At 45.5% G+C, this 24,836-nt stretch overlaps 2 protein-coding genes and 1 long non-coding RNA gene across 4 annotated transcripts in view; 2 read left to right on the plus strand and 1 right to left on the minus strand.

Annotated features, from left to right (window-relative positions):
- LOC139108833 (tubulin monoglutamylase TTLL4) overlaps window positions 1-21,355 on the plus strand; it is a 117,375-nt gene extending 96,020 nt beyond the window's left edge. For both annotated transcript variants that reach the window (XM_070667434.1, XM_070667433.1), the window contains 3 exons: window positions 18,071-18,131; window positions 19,093-20,187; window positions 20,496-21,355. In XM_070667434.1, coding sequence (XP_070523535.1) covers window positions 19,103-20,187; window positions 20,496-21,087 — 1,677 coding nt within the window. In that variant the 5' untranslated portion in view covers window positions 18,071-18,131; window positions 19,093-19,102 and the 3' untranslated portion in view covers window positions 21,088-21,355. The remainder of the gene's footprint in view (window positions 1-18,070; window positions 18,132-19,092; window positions 20,188-20,495) is intronic.
- LOC139108848 (uncharacterized) overlaps window positions 13,746-24,836 on the minus strand; it is an 87,285-nt gene continuing 76,194 nt past the window's right edge. Inside the window, exon 3 of the long non-coding RNA XR_011546734.1 lies at window positions 13,746-13,927. This is a non-coding gene — a long non-coding RNA (uncharacterized lncRNA). The remainder of the gene's footprint in view (window positions 13,928-24,836) is intronic.
- Window positions 14,535-16,448, plus strand: LOC139108845 (enhancer of split mbeta protein). The gene has a single exon (XM_070667456.1). It carries the CDS (start codon window positions 15,175-15,177, stop codon window positions 15,787-15,789), a length of 615 nt encoding a protein of 204 aa, XP_070523557.1. The 5' UTR covers window positions 14,535-15,174; the 3' UTR covers window positions 15,790-16,448.

The raw sequence follows: 24,836 nt of genomic DNA on the forward strand, positions 1-24,836 counted from the left end.
GGAACGAATTCCCGGGTCGTCGTCGTAGCGAGCGGTGGCGGCTACGTGCAAGAGAAGGCAAGGCGGAAAGGCACGAGCTCGCTTACTTCTGGGCAGGGCGTTATGGGAACTCACGGTGTGAAGGTATGCGTTGTTCTCTGGAGGCCGTTGGAGGACGTGTTGCGGCTTGCATCGATGATTCGCCTCTGACAAAGGGAAAACCACCCGAGCCGGTGTCGCGGACCACGGTGCGTGACCGAACGGACACCCAAGGCGTGCGTGAAGCGACGTCAGTCGAAGCCTTGAAACTTTTCAATTACTCCGAACAAAGCAACCGCGCGCCAATAAATCCGCCGTAAATTAATTATCGAACTTTAATTATTTCGCGACGACTTAGGCGCGAACTCGACGCAAAATGTCAGGCCGCGGTTCGTTTAACTAGAACTCCGCCCGCGAGTCGTGCGATTGGAAAGGCGACGGAATTGAAATCTTCGTAGGTACAACGGTGTAAAAATTTAGTCCGCGTCCGGATGTTTAAAGTAAAAGTAATTCACTATCCCTCGAACCCTTTCTTCGACGTCGAGGCGACATTAAAGTAAAGTGTGTCGTCGATTTGTCTTGTAAGGAAAGAGCATCTCGCCGCGTGCGTGACCAACCGGATCCCCGCCGATGCCGTGCATGTACGCTGGTTTCGGGTCCTTTTGATCGGGACACTTAATCCTCGGGCGAGAGGGCAGGGGAAGGGGGAGTGATTGCATCGAGCGAAAGGGGAGGCGAGAAACGAGTTTGAGAGCCTGCGAGTTTAATGCCGACGTCACCGATGCCGTGATCGGATTAGTCGTCGGACTTTTGGCGCGGGGACGCCTTTCATCTGATCCGCTTTGATAAAGTTACTAACCGTCGCCGTTCATGATCCTGAGTGCCTCCGATATTTAAAAGTCTCAAAAACACTGACCGAGATATTTTTTTTAATTTCTTTTATCTTTTTATTCTTTTTTTTTCTTTTTCTTTTAATATTTAATCGCCTCAAAATTAAATATCAAACAATGCTGACAATTATAATTATTAATAGCCATTATTCAATTATCCCGACGTTTTTATAATACATTTTTAATAATTTTAGATAAGAGGCGTATCGATTTTCCAAGTATATTATTAATTACACATATTATTCAAATGCGAAATGGCACGCTAATCGCGTATGCTAATTCCTGCTAATTCTTACCCCGGCACATAATATATCAACGTTTCAAAGCTCGCTTATCTTCGCGTCTGAAAGTTATGCAAATTCGGGCGGAAAACTCGCGAGATATAAATTCAATATTTCTGATCAGAAGCTGACGGTGATAACGCGCGTTACAGATGCCTCGCGAAAGGGGAAAGGAGCGGCGAGATACCTCTGAACGAAATCCCGTCGCATTATAAGATTCACAGACTCGCGTTCCCCGAGAGATACGGAATCTTATCTGAACGGCGAAGTCGCCGTGTCACGCGAAGGGAAGACGGGGATCGAAGTCGGCTGAACGAAAATTATTGACTCGCGTATCGGGACTCATTATTTTCGGCGGTGGCGATAACGACGGTGCCCCGAGGGGGAGAGGCGACGACGCGCCTCGACTATTCGCATGCAAACGACGACGAATATCGTTAGCGGAGACCACCGTTTAATGGAGAGGCCGTTTCGATAAGGCCACGCCGTGGGGGAATATTGCGTGCGAGATGCGCGCTAGCCGTTCTATTTCCGAGGCGAGATAAAACCGACGAGGTATGATCCCCGGACCCGAGCAGCCGGCACTACCTTCCTCGATATCCCGGACGCTTTTCGCACTTTAGAAAACCACGAATCGCGCATTTAAATCAGCGCTGACCATCGAAGCTGAACGTGCATTAATGTTACAAATAGATGAACCGTAGAAGTTAATGAGATGTGGAGATAAATTAATGAAATACGTTTTTTATAAATGTTTTTTTTAATTTCTATATACCCTGTATGCAGTTTAATTAATAAAAAATTTTTTTTTTTTATATTGGATTTATTTTGTTGTTTGCTTTTTGAGATTTATTTCGATATATTTTAAGCGCCGCTTTTTTGTATTAACCATTTTTCTATATGACTGAGCGAAGCTGAGATTATTTATACCACCGTCTGTAATTAGAAGCAATAAAGGCTATCGCTTGGAGTCGCAATTGAATCCGCGGTTGGTAGCGACCGTTCGATCTTCAAGTAGCATCGGAAATTCCAGGCAATAGATTGCAATAACGAGAAGTGTAATAATTAGCGCGCAAATTGCTACCGATATGGGCGTATATGCGTGCGCATGAACAGCGAAGGAAATTGACGTTGTATAGTCAATTCCGCGTGCTTGCATCGTACGAAGGCCGGCGACGCGTGAAATAATAGAGCGATTATTACGGCCAGTCGGATTATTATTACGCGGTAGAGCAAGTCGTGTCCGCTCTAATTAAAAGATACCGGACTGACATCGGGGCGAGAGATTGATACGACGATCGATCGATCGATCGTGAAAGAGAGAGAAAGAGGGTCACACGTGGTTAACCGAGAAAAATAAGAAAGGACCGACGAGAGCTGGCCTTTTTTACGGTAACGATCGGGGCGAACCCCGCGGGCGACAGAATGCCGACGCAAGGCCAGCACACGAACCGCACACGAGCAGCACACTTCTTTACACGGTGCTTTTCGTGCCTGCGTATACGCATTGTGCGTGCATGCGTGACGCGCGAGAGAGAAAGAATAGCTGCGACTGGAGGTAAACGAGCCCTGCGGGTCATCTCTATTTATCGAAACCCGCCGGAACGGTCCCCATATTCAGAGGGTTGCTCCAGGATCGGCTCGACGCGAAAAAAGAGAGAAAAAAATATATCACTTTAAGGGCGCTCGTTTTATTACGATATGACATCTATCTCTTACATACGTAGACTTAATTACACGTAATTATCTGACTTAAATCACGCGTATTATTTTATATACAAAGTATCGATTTGCAATATCCGCGTAGAAAAGTTTTTTTTTTTTTTTTTATATTTCAAGCAAAACTTTTTTCGCAATCGTCCGCGAACGGTCGGGGGTGCGGATGAATTGCACGACAATCGTGGGTGGGACACACTTGCGGGGCTTTTGGGTCCGCTACGTTCGGGGGAGCCTGCAAACGGGCCCCTTGTAACACGGGAAGACATCGTTTGCAGCGTTCCCACGAGGTGAGGTACCACCTGTGCGTCAGAACGAGAACGAGGGCAACCCCGTGGATCGGCCGAAGGGACGCTATGATTTTCGACCCTAATTTCGATCGAGAAAAGAGGAGCTGCCCACTCAGCCCCTACGGGCGACCGGGGTGTTAAACGGGCCGGGGTTAAGCCAGAAACGCGCGGATAGTTAGGGCTCCAATCTGAAAAGCGAGGGTGAGATTGGATTTTTTTAAATGCCGATACGAAGGTGAGGAAGCGAATTTATTTTAACGAGGAAGCATAGGCTAGTGAGGTTAAAAGGATAACGGAAATTCATGAATTCCACTTATCCCTCGATTTATGCGGCGCCTTTTATGCGCGTTTTCAATCGCGCCCATGTATAGCCGGAAAGGCTACGATTTATTATTTAGATTTATTTTTCAGATAGCCGTGATGAATCTTGACAGTTAGCTTATATATCTTTAAAATACAAACTTTTATTTTTACGAAAAAGAGAGAACGAAAAAAATAAAGTTGTGTTATAAACTTATATTTAGAGTCCCGTAAAAATTGATGAATGGAGGCAGTAATTTTTTTAATTTTTATACAATGTCGCTGAGGAACAAATTATGTAGAAAACGCGAGGCGCTTAATACATCAGTTAGAGGAACTCCGCTCAGGTTCGGTCATTAGAAATCGAGGTAGCCCCAGATGACTCTACCGCCGTGCAAGCTGCTATTCTCAAAGTGGCTCTAAAATTAACTTCTATACAGAGGCCACCGCCGTGGCCGCGCCTTATTTTTTTCGGCTGGCGGCGGCCCCTCGTCAACGCGCAAACGATGAGCGGACTAATTAACGAGCACCACCAATTAACGTAGTGCCCGTCGAGGCTCTACGTTGCAGGCGTGTTCCACATTTTCATGACGTAGGAGGGTAGCGCGTCGTTTCTCTGCCTTTTACCGGACCCGTCATCTTCGTTAAAAAAGAGGTTTCGGTTCCCGTTTCCGAGCCGAATCGTTTTGGTTTCAATGCCATTATAACTAACTCCTCCTCTTTCACTTAGATCTTAATAAGAACCGCTGAAAGACTATTTTGTAATTTTTCTTGAAAGAAAAGAAAATAAAAAAAGTACCTATTTGTCCGTTCCGAGACCATATTCGATAAAAAAAAGAGTATTTTAAAACTTTAAACTGGGAGATACATTAATTTTAAGTTTAACACGGAACAGTGTTAACAAGTGAATTTTATTACAGTCAACGCGCTCTTACGATTCCGACTATTTCGTGAAACGTGATACGCGCATCTCGTCGCCGGACTTTACAACGACGACGTCGTCGCAGTCACGAAAGGCTCGCGCGATCCGCGCGCGCGATTAAAAGTGGAAGTTACGGGTATCCGGCCGACACCGTTGGCCGACTGACTTTTCGCCGAAACCGATATCGGGACGATCCGCGAAGCAGGTGGCCAAGCGCAAGAAGGAGTCGGACCCTCACGGCGACAACGAAAACGATTACCCGCGGAGCCCGAGAAGCGCCCGAGACGTAACGGTACCCCGCGCTCGTACCGGCGAGAAATGAGAAAAATGCCAACCGCGAAAATTGCGGCGCATCGCAGTGACCTCTCCGGTGCTTCTTCATCGCGCCGTGAACAGTAAGCTCGAGCCCGGTAACAGTACATCCTACATCCCGATCCGCAAGATCGGGTGAGGCCGAGACACGTAAGTCGCATATCGCGTGTACATCTCGGACCGTCGTCAACAAGGAGGACCGAAGAGAGCAGCTGGCGCGATCTTCACCTGATGCGCCTCGTAATTGAGTCCTGCTAAACGGGTCACGCGGTCACTTTGATATTTATCGAATTCGCGTGCCGACGCGATGCGCTTTCCGATCCCGTTCCTTCGTCCCTCTGACGCCTCCGTCTCCTTCCCTCCCGAGTAATTAAAGCCCCATCTGAAGCTGCAGGAAGTATAACTGTTTCGCCGATGGCCCTGAAATCAAGCTGTCGCATCTTACATTCTCGAACTCGAGTAATTATTCCTCGCATCTCTCGATACTTTGTTGGCGGTCACACCTGGACTTGTGACCGCTTTTAGTCGTAAACACCCTCGGGTTGTTTTGCGAAGGATCCGGTTTGATGTGGTTTATTTTTTAATTCGTTATTTCGCGAAATTATTTTTAAGGAGTATTTTTTTTTTTTATCAACAGCTTTACGCTGCTGCTGTTTGTTATACGCCGAAGAAAATCAGATTTCTATCAACAATTAGTCGTACGTAATTTTTAATTTTTGCTAATTACTTTTGTTCTCAAGCAGTTTATTTCGAATGGATTTAATCGATTTTAATTTTCATCCGGTAGCTTAACTAGCGCGTCCGAACGATTTGTAACAATCGCGCTGGTAATCGTTTGTGATTGTCCGTTCTGCGAAGATGGCCAGACCAAGTTTTTGATTCTCCGCTGTGATTGCAAAATGCAGACAGACAGACATTTTAATTTCCGAGAAACGATTCCTTCTACATTTGGCAATCGGTGGCAAATAGCAGGTTCCCATTCCGCGTAATCGTTTCTGAATTCAGAAGTCACTGTTTCGGAATTGCCGGTCACGCTCTTCAACTCGATTGTTTCCTCGCAAGAATCGAACGCTAAGCATAAACGATCGGGCTCGCTTCCTTTTGCAAGGGCACTCCTTAATTTCGGTCATTTTGGTTTTGTCATAAACTCATTACGAGACGTATATTTAACGGCGAGTTCCAGCAATTTTTCAGGTGAGAATTATGTCGACGTTTAATGCGAATTTTATGCATCATTACGTAAGATTTGCATTAAAAGCTAATAAATCCGCGAACCGGTTTTTTTTTTCCTTTTTTTAGTTTCGTTTATTTTGAAACAAATTGATTTCAAAATGACAAAATGCCGTTTCGGCTCGAGGATATTTTTCGACTTTTCTATAATTACATTTCCACGCGAGTCGAACACGGATAAATAGACACGGACGGCTGAATAATTGGGATTGGGAAACCGCCGAGTCGACGTCACTCGACGTTACGGCGATGTCAATTGGATCGCTGAGTGACGGCCGTAATTTCTTATCCGAGATGTTTTTAAAATGCGAATACGTGAAATGGCACATTTTAAATTAAACGGCATTAAGTCCATCTGCGGCACGAAACGAATAAATTATTCTTAGTTGCAAGGTTAATCGTTCGAAGTTGTTTTACACTTCATTATCTCCACAGCGTTTTCTCGGAATAAAATCCGATCGATCATTTAATCGCGGCGTGTTTCTGCTTTCGTGGTCGGACGGAGTGATGTAATGCAACAAATGATATCGGTGTCGGATCTTGGCGTCACTTAGCGTTTTGAGAGGAAGGAGAACCGTTTGATGGCTGATTACGTGCGTTACGTACGGATTAAGTTGTCTCACGATATCAGAGCGGCCCCTTTGAGCGAAGACGTAATCGTATGCAACAGAAATAACGAGAGACTGATGTGGGGAAGGGAATTGGACGTCCGGAGATTAAGCGGGCTCGAAATCTCGATGGCAGTAAAAGGAGAGTCAACTCTTTGAAACCGTACCCTTTTATTTTCCCACCGCGCCGCCGATAGGCTTTCAGATAAAATAGATCTTGTAATTAAATTCCTAGTCCAACTTCGCTACCGGGGACAGGTATGTGCTTATCAGATTATCAATGCGTTCCTGGCGAGCCTTATAATTACGGATCCGTACGAACTTTAAAAGAGGGTCCTCTTAAAGCGTTCTCAGATATATAATTTACTTTTACTAGAAGAAACCATGCGAAAAGAAAAAATAATTAAAAAAAAAAAAATTAAAAAAAACCCCGGATGTCATTGCTCGGGAACGACAGTCGTTCCCACACTTTCGATACAAAACGATAACGTCGCGACGTATCTCATCAGCGTCAAACCGCGGCTAACGTAAATCACGGAAAAGGACGATTTTACAAACGGCGACGGGTCGCCCAATCTCGATCTGATTGCCGGCGCGGCCGATTTCGAAGTCGTTAAACTCATTTCCTCGCGGCCCCATCCTCGGCGACTTTCACCTCGTCGGCCAGATTGAGCGGTAAGGCCTGTCAGCCTTACATAAGCCTCGGACGTGCGCACCGACACTTCGTCCCATCCGCACGAGCCCGATTAATCGCTGCTGTGCGCCTGCCGGTCGTATCGGTCTTCCGTAAATCGGCCACGCTGGGCGTGCGACGTGGAGCTCGCCGCCCCGTGATAAACACGACGCGATTTTTTCTTACATAAGTACCGAGGGCCCCCAATCACATCCGGCGCGCCGCAGATCCTAAATGGATACGTAATTAATTTAAAATTGATATTTTTTAATTTCATGCAATTCAATGTACGAGAAAGAGAGACGTAATTTAGTAATGCAATCAATTTTTCTGTTTTTTTTTTTTTGGTTGCGATATTTAATTTCTATAATGCCGAACAAGAAAAATACGGCAGGATATTTAATTAAAGATTGCGAGTTTGTTTGTAAAACGTTAGCGTCGGTGACGTTTGCGCGCGTAGACACGCTTACTCAATCGAACAGCAGACTGACGTAGCTGCTTGATGTTTCGCGTGTCCGAGCGCGGCAACAACTTCGTCGCCCATTCATGCAGCTCGCTCCTTTCAAGGAGCGTCGATTGTTTCGTCGCGTGATAAGAGCCGAGAATTCCGGGTGTTCGGATTGCGTTACTCAACTCAATGAAATGACAGAGGGTGTTCTGCGTCAGGCAGTGATCGCGGCTACCGACGTTGTTGTTTTGCTCGCTCTCGCCGGCGAGCGCATTGGAAATCGCGTTCGTACTATTGAAAGATGCATGACTGACACTCGCCCGGAGCGACTGACGTGTCGAAACGAGAACTAGTTCTTCCAGATAGAAAAGGGTTCAACGGCACGTATCGCACCGCCGGCGATCCGGCTATTGAAAGCACGTGAGACAGCCCTTGATTCTATGAAGGATCGTAATTCGCGCATTTACATTGGAGAGAGAAAAAGGAAAAATTAACACCGGCAATTAAAGGCTCGTTTCGAGCCCCCGCGGCCGTCCCGCCGTTCGTGCCGCGTTCGCATAAAAAGATTTCCGCAGCCGGCACGTAAGGCGTTGCACGTCACGAGCTGCGCGCGGATCCAACATTGTGGCGTCGTGAAAAACGACGGGGAGTTATTACCGGCCGCGCGCAAAAGATAACTCTTGATCCCGCATTAGCCCAGCGGTGCCCGGAGAAAGAAAACGCAAAGACAAGTGACGAGGCGAATGGAAGGAGTGGAAGACCGCGGCCTTAATTACCAATCGAGCCGCGCGCGCCGTCCGCGGATTCCGCGGAATATGCCGCGGTCGACGGGACGCGGAATGATTAAAGGCGTGACAATATTTCACGGCGGCGAAGGTGCACGCACGAGACGCGCGACGAATGAACGTCGGCACGGCAATCATATCCTCGCTCGCGTCGAGAACTCCTGCGTCTTTTCGGTAAATTACCACGACATCCGGATAAACCGCATTGTGTTAAGTACCCTCGGCCCGGTAAAAATTCTTTCTTTGGAACAACACGCAACGGAGATAACCAGATACGTGTACGTATCATTAACAGCTCCAAGTTTCGCAGAAGTGTCACTTTCGTTTATTTCGCCTTTCCGGAGGCGGCTTAATTGCGGACGGTTACTTTCAGCGAAACAAGCTGGTGGGAGCGAGGAGAGCTTCGCTCGCGCTTTCTCCCGGTGCCGAAGAAGCACCAAGTTTGTTAGCATAATCGCCGCGACTGTTTCGCCCGATAAAAATTACAGTCTAAATTTCGAAGATTTCGCGCGGCAGTACTTAGGGATTAATAGCTCGCCCGATTTTTGACTTGGTCGCGCGCGTAGTGTAATTATTTAAATTGCATCGCGAGAGAGAGAGAGAAAGAAAGAGTTTTGCCGTGGTGCAAATTCCTCTGAGAAGCACGTGAAGAAGACGTAGAAGAAGAAGTTCGGGCAAAAAGATGGAAAAGTGGCGGATGTTGCCGCGGGCGTCCGACGTAGAATAATGTAGGCAGCATGCGACGTAAACACTATGCACGGGTGGTACGAAAGCGAGACGGGATGATCGTGACGCGATTGGGTGTGGAATGCACAACGAAGGCAGGAGATGAAGATAAACAATGAAAAATGCCGGCTCGCAAAACACAGGTGGGACCGCGTGCCGCATTGTGAGCCCGGCCGCGCAAAACTCCGCGCGAATGCGAAAATAAGAAGCACGCGACGAAATTGCAGAAGCCCGAAGTGTTTCACGACGCGTGAAAATAAACGGTGCAACGGCGATCTTGATTCCCGACCGCGATATAGAGGCAGACTCTTTGAGACACCGAAAGTGTCGGCGAATTACGCCGCGTCGAGAGATACGGCGGCTTTATTAATCGTTGACGCGAGTCAGCCCTCGTAATTAGCCGCCCTTTGAATTATTCGTTCGTTGCTGAGATTCTCTTTTAACCGCATGATCCCGGTATCGCTGTTATAATTTTACGCGCGGCGCGGGCGCGTAATCAACGGGATAATAAGACGTTTTAAAAGGACACTTTGCCGGACTTTTGCCCGAAGAGATGCGAGAGCGCGAAGCCGTGCGCGAGGACGCCTCCGTAATTGTAAGATTACGGATCTCGCCTTCGTTTTGCGTCCGCGCGGCGCAATTTCTGTGCGTGCGCGAGAGTCATAAAATCATTTTCTGAATATAATGAAATGCATAATTCGATATTTACGATCGGCCAGCGGAATACTGAGGAGGGACGTTATCGCGATCCACATTGCGATTTATTTTATTTAGCGATTTAAATCTGCGTACTCTCTAACTTTAATGCTCTTAAATATTCCGGCTTGACATTATTTAATACAGTATGGAATTATTAAGGCAGGTCTCGTGTAGAAATACCGATGGAACGCGAAGGAAAAGAAAAGAAAAATACATTTTTTTTTGCACGAGAAATGCGACATACGGGCAAGAATGAACTATGTCGTTTTAATAAGAACGCATTCGGTATTTATATCGGCGCTGCTCTAATGGCGTTCTACAAATTTTATTAAGCACCGATAATGTAATTCTCGAGGCGGCAGCTGACGTACAGAACGTATCATTAGCAGTTCTTTCGTTAAACATCTCAATTTGGGGAAACGCGCTTCAATTATATTTCCTGCTGGCGCAATCGGTCAAATTTATATTATTAATACATTATATCAACATTATAATTAGATGCTGCAATTTTTGAAAATTCCAAGCGAAAGGTTAATAGCGTATAGCGCGAGACAATAGCGGCGCGCGTTCTACGTGTATTCCTCGCGCAAAAACTAATAGGGAGATCTTCCGTCTTTGGATGTCCGGCCGCAATCGTTCAATCCCATTATAAAAAGAGTATTACCGTGATACTGGTCTCACGACCTATTCCAAGGATACCGGCGTAATTCGCCACGAGAACGAGCTCGCGAAGAAGGAGAAGCGTGTGGTAGCCGCGAAGAAGGTAGGAAAGAGAAAAACGACGCGGAGGGCCGGCCTCAACAACGCCGTCGGCGTCGTAGGGTGCCTGCGAGATGCGGGCAACAATGTGGCCCGTGCTGCGTACAATAGCCTTCGCATTATGTGCACAACGCGGCGATGGGGCAGCGCTAAGGTTATATTACCGGCTGGCTGCCTCCTCCTCCTCCTCCTCTCACAAAAGAGGGCCTGGCATCGCACAATAAGATCGGCGAGGAAGAGCGCACCCGTGCGTGTGTACGCGGCCCCGCACACGCACGCAATAAACACGCACGTGTGACGGTCCAGCGATGGGGTGGAACTCCACCGGAGAACTTCGATAGGAATTGATATTAAAAATTAAACGTTTTAATAAAAAATTTATTCTGATAGAGAAACATGACGCGGGAGTTTGAGCTAGTTAGAGATAGGAAATAAATTTTCTCGGGGAAATAAAGTTGACTTCTTTTTAATTTCTTTTTTTTTTTTTTATTGAACAACTGCGAAACGATAATTTAAGAAACGGTGAATTGTTATAAAATTTTACAACGATCTTCGGAAGGTCTGTAAGGCAATGTTATATTCATCACGTTGTATTTATCGTTTCCATCGTGGATTCGAGAATTAATGAATATTTGAGGTTTAATGCGAACAATCCGCCTGCTTGATCGTTCGAGATAAAACTTACGCAAAAATTCCCGCTCGATCCCATCGCTACGCGCACCACACGCGGTCCGTTGCAACGCGTGTTTCCACCGCGTGGTGGGGTCGGTCGGCTTCCAGGCCTGAGAACATTCCCACGTTCCGTAGCACGAGCCAAGAGTGTACAACCGGAAGAATTTCGGAGGCGAGGCTACTACTCATTGTGCATCGAGGGGGAAAGAGACAGGACGGAACATTATTATATGGCACGAACGAGGGGATGGAAAGAAACGAGGGATGACTACGCGAAGGGAAAGGGCGGGGATAAAGGATATCTTAAAAAAAAAAAAAAAAAAAAAAAAAGAAGAAACGGAGAGAGAAGGCCGCCGTCTTTATGAGCGAAGAGCGAAGAAGGAGGCTTGTGCTCGTGAAAGTGTTTCGATGAATTAGAATCGACGATCTCGTACTTTTCTTCCTGGCAGACGGGGTTGAAGAGAAGTGTGTGGTGGCTCGGGCACGCCGAGGAGTGCAACGCGAGGAGGTCGAGGAGTACCGAGAAAATCTTCTTCAACGAGACACCGGACTCTGGTAAATATTGGCCGTTCCTCGGGAGTGATGGGATCGCGGATCGTTTTTTTAGCTCGGGGAAATACATTGATCGCGTTTGTTTATGCGGTACGAGCAGGCGAGGGAGGAGTATACTCTTAGCTGTGATAATTCACGTTATGCTGTTGATACGGATTGATAATAAATTATACGCCGCAGTGCCCATCGGCTCGATCATTTCCTGGAATATTGTTCCGCGCTTTTTTTTTCTTTTTTTCATCGCGAGACGAATCGTTGCTCTGCCTCGTGCATTTCTTGCACGCCAGTTTCTCGCATATTTGACCAAAGAATCGTCGTTTCTTCTTGTAAAAAAAAAAGAAAAAATTAAAAAATAGTTGCTACTATTAACGCTTAAAAACGATAGTGAATTTTACTGCCGGGAATCACGTAAAGACTTGTTCCCGTCGCGGGAATATTAACGCTCGTTTCATTCGTCACCAACGAGTTGTTAACGTGGGACAATAATACGTACCCGGTGTCCCGTATCCCGTGGTAGCGCCGCGGATAACGCTCGTTTCGTCGGGGCTTTAACTGGCGTACGCGCGTACCGCCGCATCCGGCTTGTATGACCAATCAATGCAATTATCCTACCGGTCTTCTACCGGCGCGCGGTCGCTCCTGCTTTATTTTCGCCCGTTCGGTGCACATCGTGAGTACATCAACCGCGTAGAAACTGCAATTCGAGTTCGAGGGGAGAATTAATAATAATAAATATGATGTAGCAGCGACTGAACAAGAAAGAGAGAGAGAGAAAGAGAAAGGAGGCTTTATTGTCACGATAAGCTATTAAAAAAAATTTTTTAGTTTTCTTCTTTGCGAAAAGTTCGTTATATGAATGGCGTAAATTTTTTTTTTTTTTAATCAAGAACAGATTAATTTCCCGCCCGAGATTTTTTTACAAAGATATTATGGCAAACTTCTTCCGAAGGAGGGTTTCTCCTCAAGTGCTCTTCCAGAAATTCCTGCCCGTCGAAATTCCTTCGGTATCAATTTCCGCCGCAATCTCAGATCGGTAATTAAGCGGCGACCGCATACCTGAAGAAGCGAAATTTTCTTCTCTTCTCTTTTTCCCCGACAGAGGCGACACATCGTAGTAATATCCGGATCGCCTCCGAAGCAACTAGCTGCTTTTACGTTTAGGCCCAAAGGCTCGTAAATACTCGGCCGGCCCACTCAGCGGGGCCTTGTTTGGGATATCGGCTTCCAAAAGGGCTAAACACCTCGTTAAGTCCCGCAAGCGAAGCCCGCTCGAGTCCGAGAATGGGCGGATCATTAAGAACGTACGTTTATAATTCAAAATATCGGCTCCCGGGACCCGCTCCGATTGCACCGGAACCGGTTGTCAGGAACCCTTGAGAGATATCCCCCCAATCCCGGACTGATCTCAAACGGAATATGCAAAATTCTCTCGAGTTACACGAATCTTCTCAGAGCAGGAAGAGATCATAGGTTAATTATAGCCGAATATTCAGAGAGCTCGGATACGTTCGCGTATTTCGTAGAATAGAAAGCCGGCCTGAAATTATGTGAATACGCACAGGTAGAGATATTTTTTTCCCACGTAGAAGACAATTTACGACCAAAATCCATTCAGCCACAATCCGTTATCTCTTTAGGTAGCTTCCATATCGTTAAACCATGTTTGTTAAATTTGTATTTTATTAAAAACTATTTTTACTTTACTTTTTTTTCTTTTTCTTCTGTATTTCTTTTGTTTTTAATTTTTTTTTTAATTAAATGTTTGCGTTTCGTGTGATGACGCAACGCAACGAGAGCAAGCGGACGATCTCATGTAATTGTGATCTTAATTTAACCAAGTTTATGTAGTAAAAGGTACGGCCGATTTAATTAGACACGCGAGAAATTTTTATAGATGAAATATGTGCGCGATACAATAGATTATGCCTACCGAAAATCAATATTTTATGTGCACCCACTCGAAAGTTATTATTAAAAATTGTTAATTAATAAAGAAAAACGAGACTCACCGATAGATGCACAGAGGCGAAGATTCTGCTGCTAAATCTGCAACATAAAGAGAGAAAATTAAATGTAGGAGCGTTTTTAATATTTATTGTTACAAAAAAAAACTTAACGCGTCCTATCGTATGTATTTTAATTGTTCTATGCCGAGAGGCGCGCAAAGTGGTCCAGCTCGCGATACGGTATTATCCTCGTCAAGACGTAATTCACTCCGAGACACGTGCGTACACGTGCCCCACATCGGTGGTAATCCGGGAAATCAACAAGTGTCGTACGCCTCGAGCGTGAATCGAGAAGCGAGGTTTAGATTCTTATAAAAGTGTCAATCGCAAGCGTTATTATATCGCGCTGAAAAACAATCGAGCGAGGCATTCGGATTGTTCTCTAAATTTTCACGCTTTAATTGCGCGAGAGGTAAAACGATATTCGCCCCCCAGATGGATCGCGAGGGAATTTGTCGCCTCCCGTTACGTTACGATCTAGCCCGTGCCGCGGACTCGCCAAGTGCCATCCTCCATAGATTCGATCGCGATAATCTTTCCCGCCGGCGCGAGGATCGAGAGGCTCGCGCCGCTCTACCGCGCGACGGATCGCGCGAGTCGTCCTCGTGCTGGTCGCGCGTCGTGGCGTGTGCTCTCCTCTTCTCGCCTCTCGCCCGTGTTTTCTCGGCGCGAGTTCGGCGCGTCGCGCCGTGCCAGGGCACCGCGTGCAGGTGTGCTCTCGGTGAGTGAGGTGTCCCCTCCCGCGCGCACGTACGCTCGCAAGGAGGGCCCCCTTCCTCGGCAGGCGTCAAGCGGCACAGAACCTGTGGAGGCCCCCCGATCTGTGGGAACGCTCCGGCCCGCGAGCTTCCCACGATACGCCACGGCTGCTGCTGGCTGGCCGTGCACGCGGGCTGCAGGGTTCGGCACCCCGTGCCCCTCGGTACCCTCCGTCGCCCAGCTGCGGGGCACAAGACGAAGGTGCCACGGGTGGGGCATCGCGCGGGCATATAAATAACGGGTTGTACCCCACCAACGCTTCAGAACCGTCACGAATACGTACGGACTCAGACGCACTCTTGGCACTCCGAGAACAGCGAGGCAGAAAATAATACAGACGTCAAACGTGTATTCGATCGCGCGTCTATTCAACTCAATCAATCGACGCACCCGGATCATCGTTTTACCGACAACTTCGCCGGATCGGTGACTTCCGGTCTAAGATCAACGTCCACGGAGGATCTACTTCTCCCAGGAGCCGATTAGTCTCTGTTTTGTGACCAGTGACAGTAATAAAGTGTGATCGCCATGTCGCCGCATACGAGCTACACGCCGGTCGGCAGCATGGAGTACGAGGAGCCGGTGTCGCGCACTTATCAGTACCGCAAGGTGATGAAGCCGATGCTGGAGCGCAAGCGACGCGCCCGAATCAACCGTTGTTTGGACGAGCTCAAGGATCTGATGGTGACCGCGCTGCAGGCCGAGGGCGAGAATGTGGCGAAGCTGGAGAAGGCGGACATCCTCGAGTTGACGGTACGTCACCTTCACACCCTGCGCGCCGCGAGGAGGCTTACGCTCACGCCGGAGAACAGCTACGCCGATCGATTTCGCGACGGCTTCACGCAGTGCGCCCAGGAGGTGTCGACCTTCCTGTCAACGCCGGTTGCAGCGGCGGTGCATCCCGCCGCGGGTGCTCAGCTCATGCGACACCTCGGCGGCTGCCTTCGACGACTCGAGAGCCCAGCTGGAGCCAAGCACGCGCCGCCGACGGCAACCGCAGCTGCGACGAAGACGACTCAAGCGCCGGCGAGCCAGACTAGTGTGCCGCAGAACGTGTACACGCCACCACAGAGCCCCGTCAGTGTCGCGAGCTCCTCCGGGGAATCCTCGGAGTCCTCCAACGCGGTCTGGAGACCCTGGTGATGATGAAACCGTCGGCGAGCCACGATACCTATCCTGAGATCTCCGGGACGGACCTTTGAGGCAATCGAAGACGATAATCCAAGAACGAAAAGTCTTCCCGCTTCAACGACTCTGCGAGGAGGAAAACGACGAATCGCTGTCTTCCAGATAAAACTTTTGCAAAGCCTCGCTTGAGGATTCTTTGAGAACTTTAATTATTTTCTTTTTTTTTTTTTTACGCGGTTTACTCGTTCGCACTGTACATAGGTAATTAAAGCTTTAAGTGACGTCTGTGATAGGGTTCCATTTTGTACCTGAGATGACTATTTTCTCGTAAAAGCATAGCGACTATTATATAGATGTTAACTTGTTATGTTTAAGAATCTTTTTCGACGTAATGCCGTCCGGCGTCTCTGTGCTGAGACCGTCGGACATCATCATCATCAATAAACGTCTTGTTTCAATGATAAACGATATCGAATCGCCACCCACAATATATTCCACATCCTCTTCCCTTCTTTATTAATATTACGACGACGGAATTTTATTTGACGCATCAAAACGCTATTTTATTTCTAAAGTATACTATTATATTAAAATTTATAAATGACAAAAATTAATGAAAGTTAGTTACAAATATTATAATTTTATCGTATCAAAAATCAATATATTCATTAAAATTTAATAAATAAATTTAATAAATAAATTTAATAAATAAATGAAAGAACTGAAAATTACCAAAAAGAAAAAAAAATAATTTGATATCTATTTTATAAGTATATACATAAGTATATACAATAGAATTAAAAAAAATCATTAAAAAAAAAAGAGGCGGGAGCTTGCTCTCCTCGCGGTTATGTTTTCGTTTCGCACACGTGTGCGTGCAGCTCCAATTATAAAGATACGGTCTTCGCCACTCGCGTCGCCAAAAAATCACGGAAGTCAGCACGATGCAATGAGATTAAATCGCGCCGCTAAATTGCACAGTGCTCCGGGAGCGCTGCGGCAAGTCACTTTCGGCGCATGCAAAAGGCCGCGGCGGTTCGGCTGGCGGGTTTAATCGCGCCGTGGGACATTGCAAGAAATCGAAAAACCGCCCGTCACCTGCCGACGCTGCGTACCGTACCCGGAGGTGGCGAAACTGACACATGAATATTAATGCGGCTTACGCGACTTAATACGCGCGCGGTACTTTCTTGTGTCCCAGCCTTAAAACACAATTTAATCAATTTCCCTCATTCTCCACGGGCGTCAGGAATACAATGTCTGTTTCGCGCGCACGTTCGATGGGAAGATGTAATCTCGCTCTCGCGCTTTTTCTTTGTCAATCTAGCCAGAAAGCCGCGCAAACTAAAAGAAAAAAAATTTTTTTTACATTATTTTCGCTACCGATCAGCGCGCTGCAATCCAGAAATGTTCTTCCGTAGATCACATAAATTGCAATTAATAAAAGAGTGAAGGGATTCGCGACAGGCGGAAGTCAATCGATCAATTGCGCCGATCGATGGGCGCGACACTTTCACACTTTTTCGAGCCTTCCGTTCTGGTTGTGTTTTTGAAGCGTCGCGTTAATTTGATTTTACGTAAGTGGGACACGAAAGAAAATTAACTCTTTCTTCTCCGCGAGTCCCCTGTCTTACTTTCCGATTAATGCACTACCGTGCGCCCGGCTGCGGCGTGATCAATAACGAGTATTTAATTGCCACGTGGTGGCATATTTACTTAACATGCGTTTCGAGGCGGCGAATTAATCGACAGCTCTCGCTTTTTGTACACAAGGCAATATACTCGCACATCTGCATCGTCGTATCAATCATCGGGTTTATCCATTTTACGGTTTCTACGCATATTTTCTTCTCAATACGTTTTCGCGACTTGCAGCTAAAAGAGGTAGCTGATAATTTAATTAATAATATACGATTAAATATTCTTAAAATCTTTTACATAAATAAAATTAAATATATTAACGCCAATGCAAATGTTTTGTTAATTATCAGTTACCCACGATGGTTTATCGAAACATAAATTATCGTTATAGCGTAAATGCTCGTGCCACATTTTTCGCGCTGCTTAGTCTCGCGGTTTCGCAATTACGCGCCGGCAGACTGTACTTTTTAAGATTGAGCGTTATTGCCTTCGTGTTCTTGCACGCGTTTCTTCGAAATATTTTCCCGGCAAATTCCTGCGCTGCAGGGAAACGTTAATTATCGTTACCAAATAGAGTACGAATGATAGCCTAATAATTCACCGTTACGATCTTTCGACAATTACAATAATTCGCGAATCAATTGTTATGTTTCAGGTGGTTTGTGGCCGTGTCGTCATAATGCTGATAGTTACCGGCATTTGAACAGTACAGATTGGTAAGCGTCTTTTCTTTTACAGAAAAATATCACGTAAAATAGATTTTTATTTTTTCCCCGTAATAAACGGCGTCGCAAATTTTAATTTTCGTAACACGAACGAACCACTTTTCGTATTATACGTCACGTACGTGTATTATAGCATATTTATTCGCGGCTCGCGCTGTTTACGTTGCGCGTGGTATACATTGTAGCGTTATTTACGCCGGACGAAATTTCAGATAGAATGTGACGATAAGGCGCGGTGAAACTTTTCTGGGAAATATATTCGTCCTCATTGACGTGGCTGGCGGCGAAATTGAATTTTAATCGAATTTTACATGTCAATCTACAATCTTACTCTTTACCGTAACAAGTAAATCGATTTTACCTGCAGCTGCGTGTTTCGTGTTACTAATAACTTGCGGCTATATATATCCGACAAGATATTTACAATATACGTACGGAGTAACCAACGCCGCGATGATACTTAATTATGCCCCTGGGGATACTGGTCGCACTTTGTAATCGCTCGGTGAAAAATTTCCAGAGGAAGTATCGCTTTATAACGATAATAATAACGTTGTTGCGATCGTAGTATCGTCGTAATTATATCCACGTATGTATAATATATATATATATGCATATCGAGTTTAGTCAATCGCGGCAAATCGTAGGTTTTGACAGGCCGTAACATGTTCATCTGTAATGATTTTGTTCCTCGGGGATGTCCGATCGCGGTATTCCGTAAGGCGTAACGTGTTAACGGTATTCGTCGAGGCCTTAATTGTTTAAAGACGTTCGTGTCAACGGCAGCGAATTCGACATGATTCCGCGATTACAAAATTGCGTGGATTCACCACTGCCGTTATCCGAGACGGGACTGTGTACGGATGAAATTCAAGCGTGAAGCACGTCAAGCTGCTTGAAATGCCCGAGACATATCACGACGAGTTCCCCTCGTTCATTCCGCATGTTGCAGATTATTCGAGATGGACGTGATCGTATATAATCAGCACGAAACTAACAGCATCGCGAGCAGCACCGACGGCGCCGAGACTCAGTACGACGAGGAGAGCGTGCCTGACCTCGATATCGACGGGGACCTGCTGTCGATCGACGATGAGAAACGGAACAATCTGCCCTTTCGCAGGAGTCTGTTCGACAATGTGCCGCCGTACATCGCCTTCCAATCGTTCGACAGCAAGGTCAACTCTACGCTGCCGTACGAAGTGACGACACATATGAAATGGCATCTCACTACGATAACGCCGATATTGGTGCGCCGCATCGTCGCGAATTCCGGTTACCGATTGATGAAGAAGTGCCGGTACTGGTGCGGCACCTGGGGCAAGCACATGAAGTCAATCTCTTACAAGAGCCTGAAGGAGTCGCAGAAGGTCAATCACTTCCCCGGGACCTTTCAGATCGGCCGGAAGGACCGTCTGTGGCGCAATCTCAGCCGGATGATGGTCAAGTACGGAAAGCGGGAGTTCGGCTTCGTCCCGCGCACCTACGTGCTACCTCAAGACATGCGTCTATTCCGTCAGGTGTGGGAGAAGAACGGCGGCAAGGAGAAATGGATCATCAAGCCGCCGGCGTCCGCCCGCGGCACCGGGATCCGCGTGGTCCACCGCTGGTCTCAGATACCAAAGAAACGTGCCGTCGTCGTTCAGCAGTATCTATCGCGGCCTATGCTGATACGAGGCGCCAAGTTCGATCTGCGGCTCTACGTGTTCGTCACTAGCTTCAATCCGCTCAAGGTTTACATATACCCGGACGGCCTCGTCCGCTTCGCCTCCGTCAAGTATAACGACGACATCAACTACCTCAGCGATCGTTTCATGCATCTAACCAACTACAGCATTAACAAGACTAGCGCGACTTACACCAGCAACGACTCCGCGGATTCTAGCACCGGCCACAAGTGGACTTTGAAGACTCTGTGGTCTTACCTCGAGCAAGAGAACGTGAACGTCGTCAAGATATGGGAGTCGATAAAAGACATAGTCATCAAAACGATGATAGCTGGCGAATCGTCCATCAACACGCTAACGAGATCTAATACCACTTCGAGGTAAGAATAAATATTTCTGTCTTGTTTAATTTATTTTTCAATAAGCCAATTATAATTTCTTTTATTTTAAAAGATTTAATGCTATAACTATTTTGTTTTTAATTTTTAATAACGTTGCAAAAATTACACGGCAAAAGAAATAAAAATAAAAATGTCTTTCTCTTTCTTAAATAATTCTTTAAACAATTTTGCATTTTAAGATCAATGTTGGTTTTCATGTTAAAAAAAAAATGTAATTAATAATGCAATTAATAATTCTGCTCGCTTTTAATGTTTTTCTGACGTGACGCTTTTTGTTAAATCTTAAGGTATTGTTGCTATGAGCTTTTTGGCATCGATATTATTCTGGACGAGAATCGGAGACCGTGGTTGCTCGAAGTGAATATATCGCCCTCTCTACAGTCTTCCTCGCCTCTCGACATCGCGGTCAAGGGGCCCCTCATTAGAAACCTCTTTAATATAGCCGGATACCAACTGCCCACGTGCATACCGGCGGAGGAAGCGGAGAAACTAGCCCAAAGATATCAGTTAGATCCGGTGTGCCAAGATTACAGACTGCACCGAACTACCCTCAGCTACCAAGAACGGCACAAACAGTCCTTGTACGCGAACTTGAGAAATCGCGAAGACTATCTCGATGAAATAATAGACGACTTAACGCCCGACGACGTAAGACACTTAATCACCTACGAGGACGAATTAACGCAATTGGGGAGTTTTGAAAAAATTTTTCCGACAACTACTAGCCATCAGTACTTGCAGTATTTTGATATTCCGCGGTACTACAATATGCTGTTCGACGCATGGGAGACCAAATACGGTGATAATCGGGAGGAGGGAATCTCCCGACTGCAAAAGTTATGCAAAACCAAGTATCATCTAGAACAAGCAATTTTTTAGATAGTAATCTTTTATTTTTTCGTTTCTCTTTCCTTTCATATACCATTTACAATAGCGATACCGGCATCAAAAAGCCGCGGCGCCACGGCGTTCTCGTTGTGGGATCCTTTTTCGAATGCTACGCGCACTTTGTATACGGGTAAACGTACCATGTCCGTGTCTGTTAATTCGACAAGGAATCAAATTCATTATGTGCCTTTTCCCACGGTTGTGCGAATTTACTGCATTGTAATAAAATTTGTCTTTAATAAATAATTTTTTCATTAAATTCTGACGCGGATTATTAAGGCTATGCTATTAGCCTTGCGATTTAACCACTCGCCCTCTTCCACGCTAAAAAAAAAAAAAATGTATCTTAAACTATATAATTTGAATCGGAATAAATTTGCAATTTCACGAACAGGTTTCACACGTGGATTTAAGATATCAAGCAAACGGAAGGTAAGCGAAAAACAAATTTTTTTTTTTTACTTATTAATATAATTACATGTATGATACGTGAAGGATGATTTAAAAATCGCAGACGAGGCGAAAGTAAATAACGCGCGCGAGGGGCATGTTCTGTAACGTATTAATAAAAACTGAAACCTGCAAAATTTGTCATTCGTCAATTCAATAAAATACATATTATATCGAATTTACTTGTTCGGTGGCTTCAACTTCTTTGGCGGAACCGTGCGTCGACATAGTGCGCAAGACACTCATTATCGATAAAAACTCTTAAATTCAATGATAAGCAACAAGTAAGCGCGATGGCTTCAAAGGGATACGCTTGCACGGGAGTACCGGCCACGGTGAATTGTTGACAAGTCATCGTACCGAGAACGACGAGATGCTCGAACGTCTAATGGCGACGTTCTCTTACGAGGGCTGACCGGCGATAATAAAAAGTCAAAGCCGCCGATGCGTAAGAGTGCTAATGTAGCGACCGTGCGTAATTTTCAGCAATAAAAGCAAAATTGCCTGACACCTGCTCTCGTAACACATAGAAAACGATCCCTCGTTCGGTCTGATTTATTTTTATCGTCCGTAAGAAATTCTAGTCAATAAATTAACGACATATTTTTGTAAAAATATGAAGCTTTCAACCGAAATGACAAAAATTGAAATATCGGCGTGCTCGCAATTTTCTGAAGTGCGTAGAGCTCGAAAATTATAACGCAAAGCTCGTAATTACAAGTAGAATCGAGCGAGACGAATCTACCTTGTAAGATCCACACGATTTTATGGCCTTAACCGCGCTGGGTTTAATAAATCCGTACTGACAATTTAATGTCTCTATTGTGACCGCGACAGTCGGCGGTACCGACAACTGTGCTTGATTAGGTTAATATGAAAGGGGACCAGATTTCTTCGCTTCCGCCCTTTAAATTCAATTACTGGCCGGGTACTCCGTCACTTAAAATATCATATATCAGTTTTGTCCGGAGGAAGTACGATCCGTGATAGAGTGACCAAACCAATTGTCTTCAGAAATGAAGACAAGCCAGAGCGTTTGATTCGTTCAAATATTCTGTCTCGTTAAAGGCTAATTACCGGTGGCTTATTCGCGATGATTAATGTCCCGAAATAACGTTAACCCCTGACGTTTTATACACGAGTTCGGCGGAAGTGCCTCCTTATGGCAAGTCATATAGAAAATGTAAACGATTCACTTACATCGAATATATTAATTATTTTATAATTTCGCGGAGGCAATAAGCGCCTTCGCAAAAAATAATTATTTACATTTAATTTTTTTTTCTTTGAGGAAAAAGAAAAAAATTAAAAAAAAAAAAGGGAAGAAGACAATATTTTATATCAATCGACGGGATGAAAATAATGATTGCATTTCGAGCGACGTTAATGGCAAACTTTTAGCTTTCGATTTTGGAGGCGAAATTATTCGAGGGCGATTTACATGGTGCACCGGCCAGGGGACACCCTGCCGTCGTTTGGAGACAATGGGCTCCGCTCGGTGCCACGACGGTCAACGAATTGATATCGTTATTGTAACGACATAATAGACGTATTTTCTTATTGAGATTGTAGCCCCGCGTATGTGTGTGACGTGCGCGCCGAGCCGGCCGGACCCGTCTTTATGAATGTATTCATTCATGCGAGCGGCCCGCGTGTGCGTTACGCAACCAACACAACGCAGATAGCGCGTAAGGCTAAGGACCCCGTTTCTTCTATGTGAGGACAGATCTCAAGGAGACTCTCCCGGCCGTTTGGAATACGGGACAGGTAGTTACGCATTTTTACGCGTTTTTATCGCCGCCCATTAACGAGGCTAGAGCTCTTTGTCTACCTTCCGTCCGACTTTTCGTCCGCGGGGCTTCGGTCTGGCCTAGAAAAAGCGCGAACCGTATCCGGAATAATAAATTTCACATCGGTTCCAGGAATCGTGCGGGAAGCACTTTGGCCCATTTCGGATCAATCAAATCAAAATTATAAAATCGTCTTAATTGAGTCATTAAATCACACGTACAAGCGCGTGTGGGGGCGTCCGCACACGAATCGCGCTTTGTCACTTGATTAAATTGATACGGCGGTTTATATTTAATGAAAAGCTACCTCGTGGAAATTATTTTAAGTGATAAGAAGCAAATATAATTTTTAATATCGGAGAAATAATTAATTAAAACAGTAACAGCAGGCAATCGGACTCGCAAGTTTTGTTAATATAAGTCTTCCTGTTATAAGCTTCCGCGGTTTTTTTCCAGTGATAATGCGACTACAATAAATTAAAAAAAAATTATTTTTTATGCAGCGAGTACCCGTCTCGTAGCTTTTATCGCTCTCTATTACTATTTCAAGTCTAATATTACGTAAATAACAATGGGGAAAAAAAAATGAGAAACAGAAAAGAAACAGAGTATTATTGAAAGTAAAATAACATTACAAAGTACTTCGCAGTTATCAGATAATAGGAAATTTTTTTTTATGTCGCCTTAGTTTGTGCGGTCCTTGTATAACTTTGCGAACTCCGCGCGTGACGATTGTCGGGCGCGATTACAATATGTCCTCCGCACGTGTGCATAATTAGCGTGTCATTTATCATGACCGTTGGCTCGTGTACCGTGGTCTTGTATGATCATTCAAGGCCGTTCTCGGTCCACGAGTCATTCTAATGCCGCTTTACTACACCACAAGTGTAATTTCGACATATCTTCGCATATTTAACTACGGCACGTGTCACGCGATCATGACATTATGCAATTATTTGCGTAAATGCACTTGATTATATGCGCTCCTCTAAAAAATTGGAAAAAATATACGAAAAAAATATTTTATTCTCGAACGACATAATTGTCGCAGCAAATGATTTCATCTCTTTCGATTAAAAAAAGAAATATATAAGTTAATCTTGGACTCTAATGTTAAACGTGTAAGAAGTTGATTTCCAGTTTCTTTGGCTCGCAAACATTCTTATGAACGTTGCTTTTTTACATTTGCGGGTAGATTTGCGTCAGACGTGTTCGAGATTGAGAGACGAACGACGAGACTAGCTGTCATAATTTTTTTTTTCTTTTCTTTTCATTATTTCTTAACACGCGCGTATCAGTTGCGGATTAACGACCGTCCGTTCTCCATCGCGGCTGCTGCACGCGCGAAACCGGCTTGCGCGCTTGAGGAACGTACTCGACCCTGGGTAACGACTTAATAAACCGGCAACGGCCACCGGCGTACGAGGGAGTGTACGAGGGGGAAGAGGAATGAGAGAACGGCCGCGGTGCGGGCGGATGCGAGCACGTGGAGCGGCGCGG

Source organism: Cardiocondyla obscurior, linkage group LG16 (assembly GCF_019399895.1).
Source record: "Cardiocondyla obscurior isolate alpha-2009 linkage group LG16, Cobs3.1, whole genome shotgun sequence".
In the NCBI taxonomy this organism is placed as follows: domain Eukaryota; kingdom Metazoa; phylum Arthropoda; class Insecta; order Hymenoptera; family Formicidae; genus Cardiocondyla; species Cardiocondyla obscurior.

Coding starts and splice junctions, on each gene's coding strand:
- LOC139108845 (XM_070667456.1), top strand. CDS start 15,175: ATGTCGCCGCATACGAGCTACACGCCGGTCGGCAGCATGGAGTACGAG.